We start from the raw sequence: 26,937 nt of genomic DNA, 5'->3' as shown, positions 1-26,937 counted from the left end.
CCATCATGAACAGCAGTAGGAATAGGAGTATATAGAGTGTCAAATAACTGCTGACATAGGTGTATTGACTGGGCAGCAGCAGCAGAAGCAGCAGTAGTATTAACAGTAGTAGTTGATACAGAGTCATATCACATGGGCAGGAGGTGCCATCATGAACAGCAGTAGGAATAGGAGTATATAGAGTGTCAAATAACTGCTGACATAGGTGTCTTGACTGGGCAGCAGCAGCAGAAGCAGCAGTAGTATTAACAGTAGTAGTTGATACAGAGTCATATCACATGGGCAGGAGGTGCCATCATGAACAGCAGTAGGAATAGGAGTATATAGAGTGTCAAATAACTGCTGACATAGGTGTCTTGACTGGGCAGCAGCAGCAGCAGAAGCAGCAGCAGTAGTATTAACAGTAGTAGTTGATACAGAGTCATATCACATGGGCAGGAGGTGCCATGATGAACAGCAGTAGGAATAGGAGTATATAGAGTGTCAAATAACTGCTGACATAGGTGTCTTGACTGGGCAGCAGCAGCAGAAGCAGCAGTAGTATTAACAGTAGTAGTTGATACAGAGTCATATCACATGGGCAGGAGGTGCCATCATGAACAGCAGTAGGAATAGGAGTATATAGAGTGTCAAATAACTGCTGACATAGGTGTATTGACTGGGCAGCAGCAGCAGAAGCAGCAGTAGTATTAACAGTAGTAGTTGATACAGAGTCATATCACATGGGCAGGAGGTGCCATCATGAACAGCAGTAGGAATAGGAGTATATAGAGTGTCAAATAACTGCTGACATAGGTGTCTTGACTGGGCAGCAGCAGCAGCAGAAGCAGCAGCAGTAGTATTAACAGTAGTAGTTGATACAGAGTCATATCACATGGGCAGGAGGTGCCATGATGAACAGCAGTAGGAATAGGAGTATATAGAGTGTCAAATAACTGCTGACATAGGTGTCTTGACTGGGCAGCAGCAGCAGAAGCAGCAGTAGTATTAACAGTAGTAGTTGATACAGAGTCATATCACATGGGCAGGAGGTGCCATCATGAACAGCAGTAGGAATAGGAGTATATAGAGTGTCAAATAACTGCTGACATAGGTGTATTGACTGGGCAGCAGCAGCAGAAGCAGCAGTAGTATTAACAGTAGTAGTTGATACAGAGTCATATCACATGGGCAGGAGGTGCCATCATGAACAGCAGTAGGAATAGGAGTATATAGAGTGTCAAATAACTGCTGACATAGGTGTCTTGACTGGGCAGCAGCAGCAGAAGCAGCAGTAGTATTAACAGTAGTAGTTGATACAGAGTCATATCACATGGGCAGGAGGTGCCATGATGAACAGCAGTAGGAATAGGAGTATATAGAGTGTCAAATAACTGCTGACATAGGTGTCTTGACTGGGCAGCAGCAGCAGCAGAAGCAGCAGTAGTAGTATTAACAGTAGTAGTTGATACAGAGTCATATCACATGGGCAGGAGTTGCCATGATGTACAGCAGTCTTAATAAGAGTATATAGGGTGTGAAATAACTGCTGACATAATTGTCTTGACTGATCCAAAGGAGTCATGGGAGAAAATCATGTGGTCAGATGAGACTATAATATAATTTTTTGATCATAATTTCACTAACCGTGTTCGGAGGAAGAATAATGATGAGTACCATGCCAAGAACGCCATCCCTAATGTGAAGCATGGGGGTGGTAGCATCATGCTTTGGTGGTGTTTTTCTGCACATGGGACAGGGTGACTGCACTGTATTAAGGAGAGGATGACCGGGGCCATGTATTGCAAGATTTTGGGCAACAACCTCCTTCCCTGAGTTAGAGCTTTGAAGATGGGTCGAGGCTGGGTCTTCCAACATGAGAATGACCCAAAGCACACAGCCAGGATAACCAAGGATTGGCTCTGTAAGGAGCATATCAAGGTTCTGGCGTGGCCTAGCCAGTCTCCAGACCTAAACCCAATAGAGAATCTTTGGAGGGAGCTCAAACTCCGTGTTTCTCAGCGATAGCCCAGAAACATGACTGATGTAGAGAAGATCTGTGTGGAGGAGTGGGCCAAAATCCCTCCTCCAGTGTGTGCAAAGCTGGTGTAAAACTACAAGAAATTTTTGACCGCTGTAATTGCAAAGAAAGCCTACTGTACCAAATATTAACATTGATTTTCTCTGATGTTGAAATAGTTATATTCAGCACTGTAAATACATCAGGTCCGGGGCTTCATCAGGGAATGCATGGCAAGGGACCCTTCAGCGCCCTGAACCGACGACGGGTGCCAGAAAGTCACCGCCGATCCAGGACTCATTCATCTTTATGAATGTGAGTCTGTCCACGGACTCTGTGGACAGACGGGTCCTCTTGTCCGTGACCACCCCACCTGCCGCGCTGAATGTCCGCTCAGATAGTACGCTGGAGGGGGGGCAAGACAATAACTCCAGCGCATACTGAGCGAGCTCGCGGCAGGTGTCCAATCTGGCAACCCAGTACTCCATGGGGTCGTCGGTGCTCATACTGTCAGAAGCACCGACGGACGCCATGTAGTCTGCCACCATGTGGGCCAGCCGCTGGTGGTGACTGCTGCTGCTGCTGCTGGTGGTGGTACTGGGTCGCTCGGTTTGGAAGAACATCCTCATCTCTTCCATTAGGTCCCCTGCTCGGCTGCAGCTGGGTGCAGCCACCTGCTGGGTGAGATGAGGGGGGACAACTGGAGGCCGGGGAGTTGCCTGCTCCAACCGTCTGACAATGGCTGCCTGCAGTTCCTCCATCCGGTGCTGCCTCCGGCTGGCTGGGATGAACTGCTCCAGTTTCCCCTTGCACCTGGGATCCAAAAGGGTGGCCATCCAGAAATCATCCCTCGTCTTGATGGTCTTAACCCGGGGGTCCCTCCTGAGGCATCTGAGCATGTGGGCAGCCATGGGGAAGAGCACAGCCCGCTGTGACTCCTCAATGCTGGCCAGGTGAATGAGGTGCGACTCTTCTTCCCTGAGGCGCTGCTGGTCAAACTCAGACATGCCCAACCCCCGGACTATCGGTGCCCCCAACACCGGCTCTCCCTCCTGACCAGGCCCTGACTCCGGGACGACACCAGCAACCACCTCCTCCTCCTCTTCATCATCATCCTCCTCCTCCTCCTCCTCCTCCTGGTCCTGGCCCTGGTCTCGGTGGAGCATTGCTGACTCCTCCTGCTCCACCAAGGCACTCTCCCCAGCCTCGAGCAGGCGATCTAGTGTCCTCTCCAGCATGAACAGTATTGGCAGCACGCTATTGAGGCCAATTTGCTCACTGCTGACCATCTTGGTCGCCTGCTCGAAGGAGGACAACACTTGGCAGACCTGGTTTATCTGCCCCCACTGCGCACAGGCGATGAAAGGGAGTTGTGGTGAAGCCCTCTGAGTGCCTAGTTCCATCAGGTACTCCCTCACCGCCCTTTGCTGCTCCCACAACCTCTTCAGCATGTGGAGGGTGGAGTTCCACCGCGTCACACTGTCCACAATCAGCCTGTGAAGGGGCAGATTGTACTTCCGCTGCAATTTGGACAGGGACGCGGTAGCGGTTGGGGAGCGCCTGAAGTGGCTGGCAATCCTACGCGCCTTTGCCACAATGTCACTCAACCCTGGATAAGTGCGCAGGAACTTCTGCACCACCAGGTTGAGGACATGTGCCAGACAGGGCACGTGCGTCAGACTGCCAGCATGGAGGGCGGCGAGTAGGTTGCTGCCGTTATCGCAGACAACCATACCTGGCTGGAGCCTTCGGGGTGTCAGCCACTTCTGGACCTGAGCTTGAAGTGCTTTCAGCACTTCTTCTGCAGTGTGTCTCCGGTCCCCTAAACTAACAAGCTGGAGCACGGCCTGACAGCGCACGTGCCCCACACTTGAGTAGCTACGGGGGCGCTTGCTGGGAGGCTCAGCAGCTGCGGAGACAGTGGCTTGAGGGAGACCAGCAGTTCTCCCCTGGACACCCCGGGGCGGCACCACAAGATCGGTTGCCGACGATCCCTCACCGACGCCTCGGAGGGAAACCCAATGGGCCGTGAAGCTGATGTAGCGTCCCTGCCCATGCCTGCTGGTCCAGCCATCCATTGTCAGATGAACCCTGTCGCTGACAGCGTGATCCAGCGACAGGGTTACATTCTGAACAATGTGCTGGTGTAGGGCAGGGACACCAGTCCTGGCAAAGAAATGGCGGCTGGGGACACGCCATTGGGGTTGGGCCTGCTCCAACATCTGCCTGAAGGGGTTGCTGTCAACTATGTTGAAGGGCAGCAGATGTTGGGCAATAACCCTTGCCAGGAGCCCATTGAGGGAACGCACACGTCGGTCTCCAGGGGGGAAGGGAGTGGTGCGGTCAAAGGCGTCTGAAATCGACGCCTGGCGCCGGACGGCAGTGCGGGACACAGACGTGGAGGGTGCTGTGGAAGTAGAGGTCTGGCTGCCGGTACCAGTACCTCTACTAGAGGGAGCGGGGGGGGCATGACCTGCTGGAAACAGATGAAGATGTGGCAGGGGCTGCTGTACCCTGCTCACTTGTGGTGGTGGCGCTGCTACCACCACCACGCTTCATCTCCTCATACAACGCCCAGTGGTTTATCCTGAGGTGCTGGTTCAGGGCTGTGGTACCCACCCGAGCCAAACACTTCCCTCTCTTCACCCTCACTTTACAAATCCGGCAGATGGCCACGGTAGGGTTGTCTGCCACCAGGGTAAAGAAATTCCAGACAGGTGACTTCAGCACCGCCCTCCTGTCAGATGGGGTGACGCTTACTTGCACCTGCTGGGATTCGGTGCGCACAGGTGGAGCTGCCTGCTGCTGCTGCTGCTGCTGCTGCTCCTCCTCCTGACACCTCCTGCTGCCATCACCAGTGGAGACCCTGACGATGGTCTCCCTGGTGGTGACCTGGCGCACCGTTTCACCAGGGTGCCTACCTTCCCCGTCGTCACTGACGTAGTGAGCCGACGCGTCAGATGGCAACCATGATGGGTCACCCTCTTCGCCCCCAGAGATGTCAGACCAAGGGCTGAGATGTGTTGGTCTGAGGGAACCACGTGACATGGAGCCTCTAGCCTGGCTCCGCTGTCCCCTCACCCACGCCTGGGTCTGACTAGGTGCTGCTGTTTCCTGCACCAAAACAGCAGCACCAGTTTGAAGGGATGTCTCTGGGATACTGCCAGCAGGTATCCCATCCTCCTCATCCATCCCTTCAAAAAGGTCCTGACCATCAGGACAGAGCTGGAGGTCTGCCTGATGCATGGCCTCCCCCAAGAGATCCCTATCACTGTCGCTGTCGAACAGTAAGATGCTGGACTCTTGGGGGCTGGGGGGGGGGTAGTACAGGCAACGGTGTAATGGTGGTACTACTGTGAGTCGGGACCGACGACTCAGTGGCACTGCTGTGCCCCATGTAGTCCACCACTACTTGAGCCTGAGATGGCAATATCGGGCAGCCGCCCGATGGGAAGAACTCCCGGATCAGGCGTACTCCCCTTGCACCCGATCCTCTACCACTAGTAGGGGCACGAGAGGTACCCCGTGCTGGCAGCGATCCAGCACTGGGAGTAACTCCCCTACCCCTACTGCCACGGCCACGGATGCCGCTCATAATTGCTGATATGTGTGTGGGGGGGTTAAACTTTATTGGGGGGGAAAATGTGAACAAAATGTGTTTTTGTGTTTTTTTTACAAGACAGGCACGCAGACAAAGACGTACACAGACAGCTACTAAACTATAAGAAAAGTAGTACACCAGACAAGGACTACAAAATTAAAGAAAAAAAAAAAAAGCACTAAACAAACACTAACTTTTTTTTTTTTTTTTTTTTTAAACACAAAACACAGACACTAAACACACACTAAGCTAAGCTAGATGAAATAAATGTACACTAACAGTGTGTACACTTACTACACAAAATTTAACTAAACTGAACACAAAACTTAGCTTTTATAAAAGCTCTTTAGGGAAAACTAAACAAAATTTGAACTGAGATGCCTATCAAATATCACTGAACAGTGAACCTGCAAGATCTGACAGTAACACAAGATGAACAAAACTTAGCTTTTAGAAAAGCTCTTTTATAAAGCTCAGATCAATATGTGTTCTGAAATCTCTTGCAAATATAACTGAACAGGGAGGATTGCAGGATCAAACAGTAACACAAATGAAAAAAACAGCACAAAACAGCACAAAACGTAGCTTTGAAAAAAGCTCTTGGGTCTATTGCTTTGAAAAAAGCAGTTGATATACTGGAAAAGATCCACTGGAATCACTAAATAGCAATGCTGGTGATGATCTAAATCAATCAAGAACAAAGACACAGGAAACCAGGAAACCAGGAACACAGAAACAGCCTCCACACTCTATAGCAAGCTTCTGAATCTGCAATGAAATGGTGCTGGGAGTGAGCTTATATAATGTCCATGCAGGCAGGTTCCTATTGGTTGCTAACCTGTGACGAGTGTGGAAGGAGAACTCTGATTGGCTCTGATGCAAAAGGGCGGAGCAAATAATCGCGCAATATTCCTATTGCCGAATATTCGCATTGCGATTATTCGGCAATATAAAATGATCGCTTCAGCTACTCGGCCCAATGGCTCTAATCATACCAGCAATGCTTTCAGACGTCTATGGAGATCACTAGGATGTGATCTGTTTTAAAAATGAAACTGTAAAAATCGCTCTGATGCGGAAGATCGGGGCGAGGAAAATAATCGCGCGATATTGCGTTTGCCGAATAATCGCATTGCGATCTTTCTGGAAAATTCAATGAACGCTTCAGCTACTCGGCCCAGGGTCTCTAATGATACCAGCAATGCTTTTAGACGTCGATGGAGATATCTAGGATGTGATCTGATTCAAAAAAAAAATTGTAAAAAATCGAATATTCGGAATTGCGAATATTCACCGCGAATTTCGAAATATAGCGCGATTTCTCGAATATGCTATATTCGAGTCGAATATTCGCAATGCGAATATTCGTGAGCAACACTACTGAAGACTACCGCTGTTCAAATTATTTTATGATAGGCAGTATATCTGTCATGAGTACATGTTAGCATGCTGATTCTATTATAAAATGATTTAATACAGTCATTTAATTCAGTAAACCCTGAGGGAGTTTTATATAAAATACGAGGGGTTGCAGTAAAACATTTATGAAAGATCTATATTTTTAATGCAAGGTAAACATTCTTGTGTAACAAATAAAACAAAGTTCCAGTTTCTTATTAAAGTACAGGTGCCAAGTGGGTTCCAACTGCACTGCTAGAACATTTATGATTACAAATTCCTCAATATGCATTTAAAAATGTTTTCATCCTTCAAGTAGGACATAAGAAGTTACTCAGTACAATCCATAAAGAAACAATGGTTTTCCGGCATCTCTGCCCTTTCCCAAACATTTGAACCTGAGAAAGGGGCACCTGAAACTGTGTTGTGCATTGTCCTTTTTTAGTCCTACTTTTGTCCTACTTACATTTTAATTTCATAAATAAGAAATATTAATACACATATACACTATATTGCCAAAAGTATTGGGACAACTGCCTTTACACGCACATGAACTTTAATGGTATTGGCCGCTGATGGGGACCATGATATGGAGGGACTCTGATAAGGATACCTAATGTAAGTGGGGACTCTGATTGGGACCCTGGTATGGGGGGGGGGACACTGATAGGGACATCTGATGTAAAGGGGTACTCTGATAGGGATACCTGATATAAGGGGCAAGCCTAATGCATACTATTGCACCCCGTACATTCCTGCACCCCCTTAGCACTGCCTGTCAGACATTACTTCCAGATGGTGACTCGTGGTACAGAAACACATTGGGTGAACAGGAAATGCAGGTTCTCTCACTGTGTTATAGACTGTCAGTGACCTTATGACTTTTTCCCTGTACCCACAGATCAGATGGGCTAGAACCAGACCTGCTTAAAAGATGGTGAACAATCATGCATGCATGACTTGGATGCTTAAAACCCTAAACTTACATATCTGTGCCTATAGAGGAAATGGGGGGGGGGGGCACAATACAGGTGGTAGCTGTCTCAGATTAACCAATAGTGATCGTTCATATTCAACTTTTCCCTGGGCAGGCTTGGTCAGGAAGCTTTGGCCAGGGTTGTGGATAGGTCTATGAACATATAAGTATTCCCAGTGTTTGTAGGCACCTTCATTTTTGCTTTGTTTCACTTTTCTTTTCCACATTTAAAGCAGAAATCCACTTAAAAGAGAAAAATTAAAAGCAGTTTTTGATGTGATACTCATGTTGTGTGGACACCTGTGACACCTGTGCAATATGTTATTGTACACACGTCTATGCACGATATGTCATTTTGAGTGACCTGCCAATGTACCCCAGCACGGCCAAAATTATGCATATCCTTTTTTTTTCTATTGCAATACACAAACATGCATGGTGGTCGTTACTATTTGCTGTGATGTATTGTGCCATTCAGAACAGTACAATGCATGGTGGTAATGTACATTGTAACACAGAGATATGATTGTTTCCTAAAGCTCTGTCCTTTTTAGATTCACTGTTCCACCACCAATCCTCTTATCATATGAATCATTCAGCTGACTTCCTGTAACCCCAGGGTGTCATGGACCTACCCCCTGGGGGATGTCACTATGTCAGTCTGTGCTCACAGTACAGTACCACAGAGAACAGCAATGACATCACACCATCTTACCAGTATTGAAGTCTGCCCACTGCCACCACAGAGAGAAGAGAAATCAAGGTTGGCAAATAGCAAAGTGACTGCTGGATTTAAGATATGTATATGGGGAATTACAAAATGTAGGATGGAAAGGAGGGGATTTTTTTTCACAACGTTTAATTTACTTCCAGCATGCAACAGTAAAAACGAGAGAAAGTAATTTTTCCTTATATGCAGGATAATTCTATTTCTTTTTATAAACTATACAAAACTGTGCAGCATAAATATTTATTTTTAAACTTCAGACATATGGTAGAAATTCGCCAAAAATGTTATAACAAGTTTGTGCATGGTGAAATGTAGAACAAGCACAGCTTGTTAAATACTTTCCCAACCAACTGCCCCCTGTATGACCTATGGACTGGTGACAGTGACCTCTAACCTTCCAGTTATGTCCACAGGGCACAACAGTGACCTGTAATCTTTAATTTATGTCCACAGGGCACTGGGGTCACCTTCTTGTCTTCTGTGCTAACCCCTTCTCCAGTGGTGATGCTGGGACACATGTGTGTGCCTTACACCTTGCTCTTGTGGGATCTATCACCTAACATAAATGTGCGGAACTGATCTATTGGTGTACTATCATCTCTCTCAAATCTCCCAAATCTAAAAACTACAAATTATGGTATTGTAATCTTGTGAAAAAATTGAATTACTCATTTATATAATAAATTATTTTTTCAATATTTTTAAAGTGCCAGACAAGCCCAAAATGTTAAGGGCCAGATTCACGTAGCGCAGCGGATCTAATAGATCCGCTCGTTCTACGTGAATTAAGATCCGCTCCCGCAAGTTTAGGAGGCAAGTGGCTAATTCACAAACCACTTACCTCCAAACTTGCGACGGCGGATCCTAAATCCCCCAGCGGAATTCAAATTCCGCGGCTAGGGGAGTGTCATATTTAAATCAGGCGCGCTCCCGCGCCGATTTAAATACGCATGCGTCGTCCGGGGAATTTCCCGGCGTGCATTGCTCCCACTGACGTCAATAGGACGTCAGTGGTTGCGACGGGAGCTAGACTTGCGACGCGCGTGTTCGTGAATCGGCGTACGCAAACGACGTAGGAAATTTCAAACTCGACGCGGGAACGACGGCTATACTTAACAATACTTACCCCTGCTTTTAGCAGGGGTAAGTATACGACGGGTACCGCGCTACGGAAACGACGTAAGAACACTGCGTCGGGTCCGCGTACGGTCGTGAATTTCGCGTATCTCGCTGATTTACATATTATTCAGTGTAAATCAGCGGGAACGCCCCCGGCGCCATTTTTAATTCAAAAAAAAGATCCGACAGTGTAACACAGTGTAACACTGTCGGATCTCAGCCCTATCTATGCGTAACTGGTTCTATGAATCAGGCGCATAGATAGGACCTGAAAAAAGCTGAGATACGATGGTGTATCTGAGATACACCGTCGTATCTGCTTCGTGAATCTGGCCCTAAGTCTTTCATAAATGCTGGAAAGTTAAACCATCTCATAGTTCCTTATCTCTATGGGACTCTTTTGGTGAGATCACTGCACTCCACATCTGCTATGGTCATTATACAGTAATTGATTTCAGTGCTCCCTGATGAATTTTTCATTTATCCTATAATATGGAGAATATAAAAGGAGGAGTGGGAACATCCCAAGAAGGCAGGAACACCTGCAACCCCAACATGAGCAGAAACAAAACCAAGAATTATAGCTCTTGAGGTCCCAAGAGGTTTAAGAATCTGAAAGGGGCAATTTGTCATATTCCTCCTGTAATCTCCTTTGGGTGGACTGACTCTTTAAGCAACGTTTAGTGACCGCTATACATTTATTTTTTGGCTAACTTTTACGGAATGGTATAAATGTAATTGTTTGACTCATTGCGGCTCATTGCCACGTGTCATTGTTGAAGGTGGCACCTGAACTGACAAAAAAAGCTGGCACCTGGCACGTGAACTGATAAAAAATAACTATTTAGATTGACAGCTGATAATCTAACTTCTACAAAAGCTTGGCTGATCCACTGAACATTAGGGGCCAGATTCACATAGAGATACGACGGTGTATCTCCTGATACACCGTCGTATCTCTGAGTTTCCTCGGTCATATCTATGCGACAGATTCATAGAATCAGTTACGCATAGATATGCCTAAGATCCGACAGGTGTAACTGTGTTAAACCGTCGGATCTTAGGCTGCAATTCCAGGCCGGCCGCTAGGTGGCGTTTCGGTTTATTTACGCGACGAATATGCAAATGAGGAGATACGCCGATTCAGAAACGAACGACCGCCCGGCGCTTTTTATTCACGTTGTTTGCGTTCGGCTTTTTCCGGCGGATAGTTACCCCTGGGTCTATGAGGCGCAGCCAATGTTAAGTATGGCCGTCGTTACCGCGTCGCGATTTGAAAATTTTACGTTGTTTGCGTAACTCGTCTGTGAATGGGGCTGGACGCCATTTACGTTCACGTCAAAACCAATGATGTCCTTGCGACGTCATTTAGCGCAATGCACGCTGGGTAAATTTGCGGACGGCGCATGCGCTATTCGATCGGTGCGGGAACACGCCTGATTTGAATAGTACACTCTCCCTAGCCGCGGAATTTGAATTCCGCCGGGGGATTTACGATACGCCGCCGCAAGTTTTGAGGTAAGTGTTTTTTGAATTACCCACTTGCCTCTAAAACTTGCGGCGGCGGATCTTAAATCACATAGGTTACACGGATCTAAAGATCCGCTAACCTATGTGAATCTGGCCCTTGGTATTTTTTTATCCCATGCTGCTAGCAGGAATCTGCAGGTGTGTAGAAACTTAGTGTTCTGCCATATAACCATCTCACTTTGCAGTCTGGAATTTTAAACACATGCTACCAGATGTCAGATAACAGCGAATCCGCCTTTACTGTCACATAGTTTACTGCCCATAACATGTTAAAAGCTTCCTATGATCATTATAGCATTAATGCATTGTCATTTTTTTCTGATGCACAGCGTCTGTGCCCATCAATGTAGTAAACTGGTATCTGAGCGCAATACCCAGTGACGCATACTGGTACGAACATTTTCTGTAATAGTTTGTTTACCGTCACTCACGGCTTGTATCAACTGTCAAACAAAAGAACGTTTTTGGCTGTCCCATGGGAAATTATGCAATTGTAGGTATAAGAAAAGAGACATGTAGCTCATATATATGGAAACCGGGCAGCACAGTCCTTTAGTGGTTATTACTTTTGTATTCTTGGTTCAGATTCTGAGCAGCACATTATCTGCATGGTGTTTTCTAAAGCCAGCCATAGACCACGGTTGCAGGAAAGAAAACCGCTCAATTCCCCTATCCAGACAGACCACTGAATCCCTCCTGTGGAGTCCTTGTGTTCTCCTGGTGGGGCGAAGCCGTCCTTGCTGGCAGAATACAGTGATTACCGCTAGTGGCTTTAAACGCCAGTTGCAATAACTGCATGTAAAATTCAACAAGCTGGTTGTACCTATGTGATTGACTTGGGTATATTATTCAGCCTGCCCATACATGGTTCGAATCTCTGCAGTTCCCTGCTGAACCGGACAAGATTCGAACCGTCTATGGCCAGCTTTACTCTCCCTGTGCTGGGTTTCCTCCCACACTCCAAAGCCATGCTTTAGGTCAGGGATATGCAATTAGCGGACCTCCAGCTGTTGCAAAACTACAAGTCCCATCATGCCTCTGCCTCTGGGTGTCATGCTTGTGGCTGGCAGAGTCTTACTATGCCTCTTGGGACTTGTAGTTCTGCAACATCTGGAGGTCCACTAATTGTATATCCCTGCTTTAGGTCTATTGGCGCTACTATGTATGCATAGTATGCATATCAGATAAGGACCAGAGTTTTTAAGCTGCTTATGTGAATGGATAGTACATAAAGCATTGTGTAAATTGTGTAAATTAGTGTTGTATTAATACCTGTAAGAAATAAATAGATTTTTGGAGGCAAGCAAGTAGAAGTGTTTTAAAGGAAAGGTGGGAAATAATGTATCTGTCTTATTTTTCTGCTGTCTACTGGGTGTAAAAAAAAAAAAAACTAGGGAGAAATCTGTGCGGTTCAGCAGGTACCAGTCCAATTTCAATCCAAATATGGCCCCTGTGGTTGTAAAGAAGTCAATCTATTGATTGACTTCTGTACAACTACCCTTTGAGATAGCAGTCTCCATACCCTTCTCAGAACAGGCTCCTTTATAGCAACATTATGTTGATGTATTGCACTCCAGAACAGGCCTGGAGCAGTAGAGAACCTAGGTGCAGGGCCCACATGACTGGGGGTGATGGGAAGTCTGCAGGGGGGGGGGTAGGGACATTAAATTTTTCTTAGGGCAGCTTCCATTGGTACAATGGAGAGGTAGGGGTTCGGCCTGAAGGCTGGGTTGTCTCGGCGGTGGGGGCAACAGTAACAGTTTTTCCAATAGGGGGTCAGCAGAAGAGTGTAGACCAGCTCAGGAAGCATTTCTTTCCCTCCCTTTTTGTTTAGGCTGCATGGATGGTTTACAATGTTCCATCTGTGCGTATGTCAGCATTGTTGGCTTTGGGTTTGTAAGGGGTAAAATAGGGGGGTACGTCAGGTTTTGGGTTGCCGTAGCGGTTGGCAGGGGTCTCTGGTTTTTGAAGGTTGGAATGTTGTAAGGAATACAGTATGTGGTGTGGAATGTGTTGGGCCTATTTTGGTATGGGTACCTTCCCTATCATGGAAATAATGGGTTATCGGTCATCGGGCTGCATCGGGCAAGAAAATGGTAAAAGTTTGTCCATGAGCTGGTGGAATTGCGGCTAGGGGCCAGGATGCCTAGGTGGTGGTGGTACAGCGGATGAGATAGAAGACCTTCCCTTATTAATCTGAAACATACTCAGTCAGTTTAAGTTGGGTAATAAGATGGAATTTATTTATTTTATGTAAAAAAAATTATGGCAGTTAATAAGGGTCCACTACGGCCATTTAAATCCAGAATGTGTTGTGTGTTGCTTTCTAAGGTATTGCTGGGCCAGCAAGAGGAGTTGTAGTAGGAGGTGTCTTCAGATGATACATCAGCCATACACTAGTTAAGTAATTGGATTGTAACCAGGGGGCATTTCACTGATGTCAACAGAGATATCCCCCCCTTTCCGAAAGAAAGCATTATCACCTCAAGTTTGGGACAGACCACCCAAAAGGTAATTGCTTAGATTGCATTAGGTTAGGAGGATCAGGTCATTAGGGGCACTGAAGTTTAGAACCTGAAAAATCATCCGGCTTCTCAAACTAACTGCATCATATGTAATTCCAATTAAAGGAATGATCCTTTCACCCAACAACGGGATGACTCACATACCTGTTTTCAGTGACTTGTATATTTAAATTTCTCCACCCAAAACCCCACCTCCCTCTAAACTCATTGCATAATTTATTCTACATTATGAAGATTGGAGTAGGAGGAATGAGCTGCCTGTTGCTGCAAAAGGATGATAGACTTTGAGGTGGAGGAGCTGGATACTGGGGATGGAGAGTACAGCAGGGAAATCTTGCGACTGGGGTTCTAATAAATATAAGAAGCCAGCAGGTCATTCCCCCATTCGTGTCTATCTATAATCTATAACCAACATTTCAGTCCTGAATGGGCTAACCCTCTAAAAGCATTCTGTTGTCTGGTTCCGGGTTTTATGCCGCGTACACACGATCATTTTTCGGGCATGAAAAAAAACGACGTTTTTAAAAACGTCATTTAAAATGATCGTGTGTGGGCTTCACATCGTTTTTCGGCTTCTGAAAAACAACAAAAAAAAAATTCGAACATGCTGCATTTTTTAACGTCGTTTTAAAAAATTTTGTTTTTCGGGTTGTAAAGAAATATCGTGTGTGGGCTAAAACGAAGTTTTAAACCCGCGCATGCTCAGAAGCAAGTTATGAGATGGGAGCGCTCGTTCAGGTAAAACTACCGTTAATAATGGAGTAAGCACATTCATCACGCTGTAACAGACAGAAAAGCGCAAATCGTCTTTTACTAACACGGAATCAGCTAAAGCAACCCAAAGGCAAATAGGACTTCCCCTTTAGAGTGCCGTCGTACGTGTTGTACGTCACCGCGCTTTTTTCATCATTTTTTAAAAACGATGGTGTGTGGGCAACGTCGTTTTTAATGATGAAGTTGGAAAAACGTTGTTTTTTGGACATGCTGAAAATGACGTTTTCTTTCATGCCGAAAAATTATTGTGTGTACGCGGCATTAGTCTTTTTTTGCCAAAAATACTTCTGTTCATTTATTGAACTGATAAGTTTGCCGTTCAATATATTGACAGGTATATAAAACAAAATATCTTTGTGATATCTCATAAAGAAACCAGCACTCTGTCTAATAGCACATTTTGTTATTTAATTTCTACTAATGCATTAATTCTACTTACTGAGTTCAGTATAAAGGTAATTTGTTCCATATTGTGGACAATTCAGTATAATCTGTGCAGATTTTAGAGCAATTGTAGTTATTAACGAACCTGGGGTTATATGTATAGATGCATTCATCTGTGGAGCTACAGGTTCTAACTTGCCATTCCAGCTTCATAGTTGTCAATAGTATGGCTATGCTACATTTTCAAGAGACAAGACACATTGGACTTTGCAGCTAATGGTAACGATGCCTCTTTTTCCTGCAAATGTATTGAACATTCAATGCAAAAAATAATAATCCACCCAGCACTGTTATTTTAATTTTGGATGCTTCCTCCAAGCTGAACCACCTAGTACCCTTTTAGGCTAGGATCACATACACTATAATGTCTAAAGTATTGGGACATCTGCCTTTACAGACACATGAACTTTAATGGCATCCCAGTCTTAGTCCGTAGGGTTCAATATTGAGTTGGTCCACCCTTTGCAGCTATAACAGCTTCAACTCTTCTGGGAAGGCTGTCCACAAGGTTTAGGAGTGTGTCTATGGGAATATTTGACCATTCTTCCAGAAGCGCATATGTGAGGTCGGCCACTGATGTTGAACAAGAAGCCCTGGCTTGCAGTCTCCGCTCTAATTTATCCCAAATGTGTTCTATCGGGTTGAGGTCGGGACTCTATGCAGGCCAGTCGATTTCCTCCACCCCAAACTAGCTCAACCATGTCTTTATGGACCAAACTGTTCCCACAATGTTGGGAGCATAATTATGCCCAAAATGTCTTGGTATACTGATGCCTTAAGAGTTCCCTTCACTGGAACTAAAGTACCAAGCCCAACCCCTAAAAAACAACCCCACACCATAATCCCCCCTCCACCAAATGATTTGGACCAGTGCACAAAGCAAGGTCCATAAAGACTTGGATGAGCGAGTTTGGGGTGGAAGAACTTGACTGGCCTGCCCTCAACCCAATAGAACACCTTTGGGATGAATTTGAGTTGAGACTGCGAGCCGGGCCTTCTCATCCAACATCAGTGCCTGAGCTCACAAATGCGCTTCAGGATAAATGGTCAAACATTCCCATAGACACACTCCTAAACCTTGTGACCAGCCTTCCCAGAATTGTTGAGGCTGTTATAGCTGCAAAGGAAAGGCCAACTTAATATAGAACACTACGGACTGGGATGCCATTAAAGTTCATATGCGTGTAAAGACAGGCGTCCCAATACTTTTGGCACTAAAGTGTACATGCGGGTCCAGTTTTGAAGGCCGCTGCGGTTTCCATTCAGGTGCGATTCAGGGGCGAATTTGACACTGAATTCGCACCTGAACTGGCCTGAAAAATGCACAGGGCCCTTTTAAAATTCCCACCGCAACTCGGTCTGGTTCACATGCTATGCAAATCAGAAGCGGTTCAAACTGCATCCGATATATGTGAACTGAGCCTTATGCATCTCTTGGGAACTCCGGCAGAGTGACTTCTGCTCCTCAGTTCCCAGCTCCACCCACCTACAATGGCCACTACAAGGAGATAGCACTCCCCCTATTGGAGTCAGCTTTAGAGGAAGCCTGATAAAATAATGCAGGCTACCCATTGCTGACCTCTCCTTCTGAAAATGCTACATGTCTGGCTATCATGCTGATCCAATAGCTTAAACACGTTCTAGGTCACTAAATGTGCAGATCAGAAATTCTAACTTAATTTTTGCAAGTTTGCTCCAGGTGAGTGATTCAAAAAGCTTTACATCCAGAGATAGCTAGGCACCTAGTAGGTATAGGAGAAAGCCAGCAATGCTTAGTTGTTTGCCCATTTGTCTTGTAGCACTGGGATCCTAGGTTTGAATACCAGTCAAAGCACTACCTGCATGGACATTGCATATTCCCCTTAAGCTTCAAATACATGCTGCTGTGTTAACTGGCTCATTTCCAAATTGGTCTTAATATATGTGTGTGTGCATGTGAGATAGTGACCTTAGATTGTAAACTTCTTGTAATCAGGGACTCCAGTGAATATACAGTATGTAAAATGCTGCATAAACTGTCAGCACTACGTAAATACCTGTAATGAATAATAATAAAAGTCTATGCATTAAAAGCAGGACAGGTTTCCTTTAATGATCAGTTAGGGAAAGACTCAACAGTAAGGTTCAAACTTCACTTTCTGAAACTACAGAAGTGAGACTCATTCAGTGTTGCCAACCTACCAGATTGAAATTTACTGACACAACACCCACAATTTACTGGCACAGCCAAGTTTTTACTGGCATTTCCAAAAATAAATGTTTTAAGTGCAAATTTCAGTATTTAGTCTACAAACAAGTACAATATGCAATTAGCAATGTGATTTCGAGTAGATATTAAGGCACAACAAACATATTTCTTATTTTATGTTCGATATAGCAAAAGAAATTAGAATAGGCAGGCACCCTTGCTCCCGTCCTGTAGACCTGCACATGAGGGTCCGGCCACTCGGCTCAGGTTCCCTTGCGCCATGATGTCACACAACAGGCACCGTCCAGGGCTGCCCGAACACACTGTATCAGGCACTCGGTTTGGTCTTGGCTGGGCGTCACAATCGTATTTTTTACTGACAGCCTTTTCCTGTCACTGGCATTTACTGGCAGGCGAAAAGTGCCCATTTTTTACTAGCTGCCAGTAAAAATACTGACGGTTGGCAACACTGAATTCATTGAGAACAAGTGCAGAACCAGCTGGGTCATCACCACACTTCTTAAAGTGGAGGTTCACCCGGAAATGTTAATATTTAACATTAGATTCATGCTCATTTTGTCAAGGGGAATCGGGTAGTTTTTTTTAAATCAAAGCAGTACTTACCGTTTTAGAGAGCGATCTTGTCCGCCGCTTCCGGGTATGGGCTTCGGGACTGGGCGTTCCTATTTGATTGACTAGTCTTCCGACGGTCGCATACATCGCGTCACGATTTTCCGAAAGTAGCCAAACGTCGGTACGCAGGCGCCGTATAGAGCCGCACCGGCGTTCGGCTTCTTTCGGGTACTCGTGACGCGATGTATGTGACCATTGGAAGACTGTCAATCAAATAGGAATCCCAGTCCCGAAGACCATACCCGGAAGCGGCAGAGAAGATCGCTCTCTAAAACGGTAAGTACTGCTTCGTTTTTAAAAAAACTACCCGATTCCCCTTGACAGAATGAGCATGAATCTAATGTTACATTTTTTTTTCCGGGTGAACTCCCACTTTAAAAGTAGGTTATTGAACCCAACATCTCTCTATAACTGAGTTATCAGCATTTGGTGGACTAACCCTGTAAAAAACTGTATGCTGAATGCCCAGCCGTTCAAATCTGCATAAAATAGGTTAAATACAAATGAATGGGATTAAGATGAACCCAAATCTGACAAACTGAGTCAATCACTGTCACATCCAGCCGGTAAAAGTTTGTAAATATGCCAGTCTTTCGGCATCATGATGTTAAGCATTAATTTGCAGCGTAGCATGTATTTAGAATTTATGCTGCAGTACAGAACCTATCAATAAATGTTAAATGCCAAAGAATTCTTTATTTATGCAGACCAATAATATCATGCATTGGGAGTGTACCTGTTCTGGCTGTGTGGAAACCTTGCATGAACAGAAGTAGTAAGGAGACTTTCCAGCAATCCCAGGGTAGAATCCACCTGGCCATAGTGCAGAATGTGCGGGCGCCTCTGTCTGGTAGATGTAGCTGTACACACACGGGACATAGGACTGTAATCCAAAGTCACCACCGTCATGTATCCAAGTGTGTGGAGGAGAAGAGTGTTGGGCTTTGGCTTGGTTCTCTCTCTCAGTGGTATCAGTTTTCTCCCAGTAAGTGCTGTCTGGCTGTGTGTCCTATTCTGTCTTTCCCTCCCTCCCACTCTCTCCGTTCTCACCCCCTCCTCCTTTTCTTTCCTTGTTCTATTCATCAGATGCAGCTTTTGGCAGTACCAAACACCCACCCATTGCTTGTGTCACCCTGTTCTCCAACGTCACCCCCTCCTTCTCTGCTAATCCGTCTGTGTCCCCTCTTCATCACACTTCTTCACTTCATTATCACCTTCCTTATGTCACCTCATCCCAATTCTCTCCATTGTCTTCATATCTCTACCCCATATCTCTAAATTCACTTCTGCAGCTGGAACGTGTAACAGTCAGGTATATTTCACATGAAAGAAAACATTTAAAAAGCAACCCTGTTAGGGAAGATTAAAAATGCCAATCCCGCCACCGGTGATTTCAACCTTCACTCTCTTGCAGAAGTACACTTGCCAAGGAATGTTTAGCATGCAACACTTAAAGTGGTTGTAAAGGCTCAAGGGTTTTACCTTTATACAGGCATACCCCACTTTTAAGTACACAATGGGACCAGAGCATGTATGTAAAACGAAAATGTACTTAAAGCGGAGGTTCACCCCTACAATATACTTTTTCCCCATAGATGAATGCTCGTTTTGTCTAGAGGAATCAGCTAGATGTTTTAAAATATGAGCTGTACTTACCGTTTACGAGATGCATCTTCTCCGTCGCTTCCGGGTATGGGCTGCGGGACTGGGCGTTCCTATGTTGATTGACAGTTTTCCGAGAGGCTTCCGACGGTCGCATCCATCGCGTCACGATTTTCCGAAAGAAGCCGAACGTCGGTGCGCAGGCGCAGTATAGAGCCGCACCGACGTTCGGCTTCTTTCGGCTAATAGTGACGCGATGGATGCGACCGTCGGAAGCCTCTCGGAAGACTGTCAATCAAGAAGGAACGCCCGCTCCCGAAGACCCATACCCGGAAGCGACGGAGAAGATGCATCTCGAAAACGGTAAGTACGGCTCATATTTTAAAACAACTAGCAGATTCCCCTAGACAAAACGAGCAGGAATCTAAGGGGAAAAGATCAAAAAATAAATAAATGGGTGAACTCCCGCTCTAAAGCGGTGTTTCACCCTAAAAAACAACTTTCTAGCATGTCATTCAGCATAGTAGCGCGAGCTACAGTATGCCTTTATATATTTTTTTGGCGCCGTACTCACTGTTTAATCGCGTAGTAAAGTTTCAGACTCCCCGCGGGGAATGGGCGTTCCTATGCAGAGGGCTCGTGATTGACGGCCGGCTATGGCGCGTCACGCTTCACGAAAATAGCCGGAGTAGGTCTCGGCTCTTCACGGCGCTATACGGCGCCTGCGCACAGACATCGGAACTGACTGCGCAGGCGCCGTGAAGAGCAAACTCCTATTTCGGCTATTTCCGTCAAGCGTGACGCTCCATAGCCGGCCGTCAATCACGAGCCCTCTGCCCATTCCCCTGAAACTTTACTACGCGATTAAACAGTGAGTACGGTGCCCAAAAAAATATAAAGGCATACTGTAGCTCACGCTACTATGCTGAATGACATGCTAGAAAAAAATTTTTTTTAGGGAGAACCCCCGCTTTAAAGTTAAAACAATACCTTTTTTCACCTCTAGGGTGTAGTGGGGGGTCAGGAGCTGTAGTGGGGGTGTCAGGAACTGTAGTGGGGGTGTCAGGAGCACCCTGGAACAGGGTGGGGTATGCTCTCAGAGCTTCAGCTCCTTCTACTGCGGCTGCAAAATGTCTGTAAAGTACTTGTAAGGCACTTTACATACAGGTATGTCCTTACTCGCGAGTGTATGTAAAGTACTTACCTGAGCCCCATCGTGATCCAGTGATGTGCATGAAAGCCTCGGCTCTCCAGGGACTCTACCTCCTCATTGGCTGAGACAGCAGTGGGAGCCATTGGCTCCCAGTGCTATCAATCCTATTTAGTCAGAAGAGAGTGGGGACAGGGTCGGGCCGCATCTCTGTGTGTGAATAGACAGCTGCTCGGGACCGAGTCTGCTTGGGTGCCCCCATTGCAAGCTGCTTGCTCTGGAGGCACTCGACAGGAAGATCGAGGCTGCTTTGTGCAAAATCACTGCACAGAGCAGGTAAGTATAACAAGTTTGTTATTTGTTTTCATTTTTTTTTAATTGCCTTTAATATCACTTTAAAGCAGAGTTCCACCCAAAAATTGAACTTCCGCTTTTTGGAATCCCCCCCCCCCCCATTCCGGTGTCACATTTGGCACCTTTCAGGGGGGAGGAGGGAGCAGATACCTGTGTAATACAGGTATTTGCTCCCACTTCTGGTCATAGATTACCGTGGTGATTGCGCTGACCTACTCCACGTTCGGTGCCTACTTCACACCTACACCTACCTACCTACACACAGGTCCCAGAAGACAGCAGGGACCAGTGGGAACACGCAGCGCGAGTCGTGCATGAGCAGTAGGGAACCAGGAAGTGAAGCCACAAGACTTCACTTTCTGATTCCCATATCGAAGATGGCGGCGCCTCCACCCAAGAGCCGAGGGACATCGCGGGCGCCCAGGACAGGTACAGATAAGGGTCCTAATATTAAAAGTCAGCAGCTGCAGTATTTGTAGCTGCTGAATTTTTAATAATTTTTTTTCCGGCAGAACTCTGCTTTAAGCTAGCCATACACGGTTAGATTTTTGCTTGAACATTCATAAGAAATTCAAAAAAATTGTGAATTACAGCATTCCATGATGCCATTGAGTCAACTAGTTTCCTTCGAAAACTCTTAAAAACTTTGTCCAGACCTGCTACTGTGGATTCCCATAAGAGTAGTCATGCCAGGAACTGGTGACTTCAACCTTCACTCTCCTGCAAAGCTACACTGGCCAAAGAATCTTAAAGTGCAATGGTTTTGCACAGAGCAGCCCCAGTCCTCCTCTTTTCAGGTACCGAGCTGGCGCTCCTGGCCCTCCCACCTATCATGTGCCCCCATAGCAAGCAGCTTGCTATGGGAGCACCTGAGCAGGCTCCCTCCTGAGCCAATGGCAGGAGCCAGATGGCTCCTGCTGCTGTCTTAGCCAATGAGGAGGAAGAGACCCAGGAGAGCTTTCGTGCACATCGCTGGATCAAAATGGGGCTCAGGTAAGTATAAGGGGGGCTGGGGGGCTGCTGCACACAGAAGGTCTTTTACCTTCATGGATAGAATGCATGAGGGTAAATAACCTTAAAGGGGTTGTAAAGGTTAATTTTTTATTTTCTAAATAAGTTCCTTTAAGCTAGTTCATTGTTGGTTCACTTACCTTTTCCTTCGATTTCCCTTCTAAATGTTTTTTTTCTTTGTCTGAATTTCTCACTTCTTGTCCCTCCTCAGTAAGCTTGCCCCCATCATCTGAGCCGTTCTGGCTGGGGGTTAGTCAGTGTGCTCGCCCCCTCCCTTTGGACTACATCCCTTCGGGGAGACGCTGTGTTCACTGGGGGTTAGTCAACGTGCTCGCCCCCTCCTTTGGGACTACATCCCTATGTTCACAGCGTCTCCCTGCAGGGATGTAGTCCCAAAGGAGGGGGCGAGCACGCTATCTAACCCCCAGCCAGAACGGCTCAGTCGATGGGGGCAAGCTTACTGAGGAGGAACAGAAAGTGAGAAATTCAGACAAAGAAAAAAAAAATTAGAAGGGAAATTGAAGGAAAAGGTAAGTGAAGCTACAATGCACTAGCTTAAAGGAACCTATTTAGAAAATAAAAATGAATCTTTACAACCCCTTAAGCATCCATTATTTTAGCCATTCACAGTTAGATTTTTACTTGAATGTTTATAAAAAATTCCGAAAAATTGTTCATTAGAGCATTCAATGATGCCATTATTGAGTCAGCTCGTTTTTTAAAAACCCTTAACAATTTTGTCTAGACCTGCTACCTGAGTGGATTCCTGAAAGAGTAATAATGCCAGTTCCACCGCTGGTGACTTATGTCTTCACTCTCCTGCATAGCTACATCAGCCAAAGAATCTTTAACATATGACACTTAAAGGGGTTGTAAAGGAAAACATATTTTTTCATAATAAGCATCCTTTACTTGCAGACATTCCTCTTTTCACTTCCTCATTATTCGTTTTTGCTCAGAAGTTGCTCTATTTCTTCTCTGTTCTGTTCACTTCCTGCTTGTCTGGTTGTTACTCACCACCGTGATGGGAGGCTTTACTGCGGTGGTCAGTAACGTGCTCGCCCCCCTCCTGGGAACTACATCTGTGCGGCAGGACGCTCTCTACGTGTTAGAGAATTCAAGGAGGTGTGAATTACTGGGTGTGCCGCAATTCATACTGGGAAATGTAGTTCTTACATGAACGAGCGCCGCAAACCAGGAAGTGAATGAGAGAATAGAAACTAGAACGCTGGAGGTGATATAGATGAAGGAATTTAATAGGTATTTACTTGTTTTTTAACAGAATTATTACACTATTCTGTCTGTCTACCTTGCATACATTAATTTTAGGCAAACATTTTTTTTCCTTTACAACTCCTTTAAGAAATTCTGAAAAATTGTTCATCAGAGAATTTGTTGATGCCACCACTGAGTTAACTCGTTTTGTTTGAAAGCCCTTAAAATTTTATTTAGACCTGTTACTTGAATGGATTCCCGAAAAAGTAATAATGCCAGTTCCACCACTGATGACGTCAAATTTCCCTCTCCTGCAGAGCTACGCCAGCCAAAGAATCTTTAGCATTCTATACTTAAGCTACCCATGCAAGGTTAGAATTTTTGCTGTAACATTCATAAGAGAATAAAAATAAAAATTAATTCTCAGAGCATTTAATGATGCCAGCACTAGGTCACTGGGTTTGAAAGCCCTTAAAACTTCATCAAGACATGACAAGACATGCTACTTGATTTGATTCCCAGACAAATTAAACAGGCTTGTTTTGTCAACAAAAGAATAATGCAAAGTAAGGTTTACTTAAAGGGGTGGTTCACCCTAAAAACTACTTTTTCTTATTCCACTGCCCCCCCACATTACAATCCGATTAAGGCTCTTATTATTTTTTTCATGCTGTACATAGCTTAGTACAGCATATTCACCCGTGCATCCGGGTTGCGAGTCCCGTGGGAGTGGGCGTTCCTCACATGCTGGTGATTGACGTTTTGCCCAAAAACTAGCTCCCCCCGTCGCGTAAGCCGCGTCACGAATTGGCGAAATGAGCCGAACGTCGAGTCGGCGCTATACTGCGCATCGCCGTTCGGCTTCTTTTTTGGCAATCGTAACGCCGCTTACGCGACGGGGGGGAGCTCGTTTTTGGGCAAAACGTCAATCACACACATGTGAGGAACGCCCACTCCCACGGGACTCGCAACCCGGATGCACGGGTGAATATGCTGTACTAAGGTATGTACAGCATGAAAAAAATAATAGGAGACTTAATCGGATTGTAATGTGGGGGGGCAGTGGAATTAGAAAAAGTAGTTTTTAGGGTGAACCACCGCTTTAAAGTGTCACTAAACCCAGGACCCTACATTCACTATATCTGGTCTCCCACAGTACACAGAGAATGGAAATGCAATTGTTTTAGTAAATATAAACTGCTAAATATCTTTTCTCATCAGCAGTATATAACAGTCTTGTGACTTCTATCAGTGTCAAGCCGAGCACTGGTTAAAGCTTTTAGGAGTAGGTTTCATTCTCCTCTGACTGTCCTATGAGGCTGCATGTCTCCTGGCCGTCTGCCTGGACAGTGCTGATTGGCCCTGTGCCGATAACATGCACCCCCCCAAAAAAATAAAAACTCTCTAGCAATACACACCAAACTGAGCATGTGCAGAGTGCCCCCAATGCCCTGTACTATCAGCAGATGGATTGGGGACAGTAGAATAAGGGGAGGATCAGAGAAGCAGATTCAAACAGTCTTTTCACACAATGCAGAGGATTTAACCATTTATGTTCCACAGTGAGTATAACCAGCATGCTTTACTGCATATACAGACTGATTTTACTGTTGTGGGTTTAGTAATACATTAACCACTTAAGGACCCCCCACTGTATATATACGTCCTCTTTTTAAACATGGATATCTCAGTAACGGCAGCAGCTGCTGCCACAACTGAGATATCCATGTTTTCAGCGGGCGGCCGTGTAAACGATAACGGCGGTCTCCGCGGCGGATTCGCCGCGAGATCGCCGTTATCGGTGGCGGGAGAGGGAACCGCCCCCCTCCCGCCGCTTTTCCGCGCCCTCCGCCGCTTACCGGAGCCGTCGGTAGCGGCGGAGGAGATCCGATGCTGCCGCCTGGAGAGTGAGGACTTGAGTGAGGGGAAGATGGCCCCCACCCGTCCTCATAGCTCTGCTGGGCGGAAGTGACGTCAAAACGTCAGTCCCGCCCAGCCTCTTAAAGAGACAATTTTTTTTCTGTCATTTTTTTAAAAAAATTTTTGCATTTAAGCCTAAATATGAGATCTGAGGTCTTTTTGACCCCAGATCTCATATTTAAGAGGACCTGTCATGCTTTTTTCTATTACAAGGGATGTTTACATTCCTTGTAATAGGAATAAAAGTGATCATTTGTTTTTTTTTTTATATTTTAGTGTAAAAAATAATAAAATCAATAAAATTAAATAAGAAAACAAAAAAATTTTTTTTTTAAAGCGCCCCGTCCTGACGAGCTCGCGCACAGAAGCGAACGCATACGCGAGTAGCGCCCGCATATGAAAACGGTGTTCAAATCACACAAGTGAGGTATCGCCGCGATCGTTAGAGCGAGAGCAATAATTATAGCCCTAGAGCTACTCTGTAGCTCAAAAAATGCAACTTATAGAATTTTTTAAACGTCGCCTATCTAGATTTTTAAGGGTAAAAGTTTGACGCCATGCCACGAGCGGGCGCAATTTTAAAGCGTGACATGTTGGGTATCATTTTACTCGGCGTAACATTATCTTTCACAATATATAAAAAAATTGGGCCAAATTTATTGTTGTCTTATTTTTTAATTCAAAAAAGTGATTTTTTTCGAAAAAAAAAGTGCGCTTGTAAGACTGCTGCGCAAATACGGTGTGACAAAAAGTATTGCGATGACCGCCATTTTATTCTCTAGGGTGTTATAAAAAAAAATATATAATGTTTGGGGGTTTTAAGTAATTTTCTAGCAGAAAAAACTGTTTTAGTCTTGCAAACACCAAATCTGAAAAACACCTGAGGTCTTTAAGTGGTTAATCACCTCCTGCCTGGCCAATGCTAATAAAATAGCCAGGCAGGAGCACCGCTATTGCGCGCGGACATCATATATGACGTCCTCCCAGTTGCGAGCATTGTGTCACACTGGATACAGGAGACCACGGATCTGTGTATTGGCCCACTGTGCACGGCCCTGGTACCATGTAATCACTGTAACCAATCACAGTGCTCACATTTCAGTAAACAAACAATGGCTTGTCATTCATAGCCACTGTGGACTATTGTGATCAAATAGTACAGGGATAATCACTGCTGTACCATGTGATAGCTGTGACTAATCACAGCTATCATAATAGTACACAATGAAGGGCATGAATAGGTGACATTTACAAAAATGGTTACTTGCAACAGTGATCAGATCATCATGGTAATAAGCAATCATAGTGTACTAAAAAAATCCTGCTCACCTTCCCCAGAGCAAAACATAATTTAAGGCATGAATATTATGTAAAATCCCCAAATAATATATATTTTCTGAGAGATGATATGCTAGAGAATAATTAATTAGAATTCCAGGCTTAGGTGTGTAATAAGCTGCTGCCTCCATATAAAAAACTTCACAATAATCCAAAGATTTAGTTCAGGAAAAGGGAAGTTGCAATAATTATTAAAAATTATAAAAAAAAACGTGTTCTTATAAAATGGTAAAAAATATGAGTAGCCTAACTCTCTTAAGATACAGAGCACAGTCGATTGGTTAAAAGTTAGTGAGAAAATACTTTCCAAGGATAAAGAGCATGAATGCAGGGCCGGATTAACAAGGGGGCTGATGGAGCTGCATCTCCAGGCCCCTTTCTCAAGATAGGCCCATTTGCCCAAAAAAAAAAAAAAAATTCATAAAAAAAA

The 26,937-nt window shown here is 45.2% G+C and overlaps 1 protein-coding gene across 2 annotated transcripts in view; it reads right to left on the bottom strand.

The window, feature by feature from the left end:
* COL5A3 (collagen type V alpha 3 chain) overlaps positions 1 to 18,934 on the bottom strand; it is a 304,770-nt gene extending 285,836 nt beyond the window's left edge. Inside the window, exon 1 of one of the 2 annotated variants that reach the window (XM_040346392.1) lies at positions 18,654 to 18,934. In XM_040346392.1, coding sequence (XP_040202326.1) covers positions 18,654 to 18,738 — 85 coding nt within the window. In that variant the 5' untranslated portion in view covers positions 18,739 to 18,934. The remainder of the gene's footprint in view (positions 1 to 18,653) is intronic. The other variant, XM_040346393.1, reaches the window with a different exon arrangement.
* Positions 18,935 to 26,937: the final 8,003 nt, after the last annotated feature.

Source organism: Rana temporaria, chromosome 3, assembly GCF_905171775.1.
Source record: "Rana temporaria chromosome 3, aRanTem1.1, whole genome shotgun sequence".
NCBI lineage: Eukaryota > Metazoa > Chordata > Amphibia > Anura > Ranidae > Rana > Rana temporaria.
This window is presented reverse-complemented; position numbering and strand designations above follow the sequence as displayed.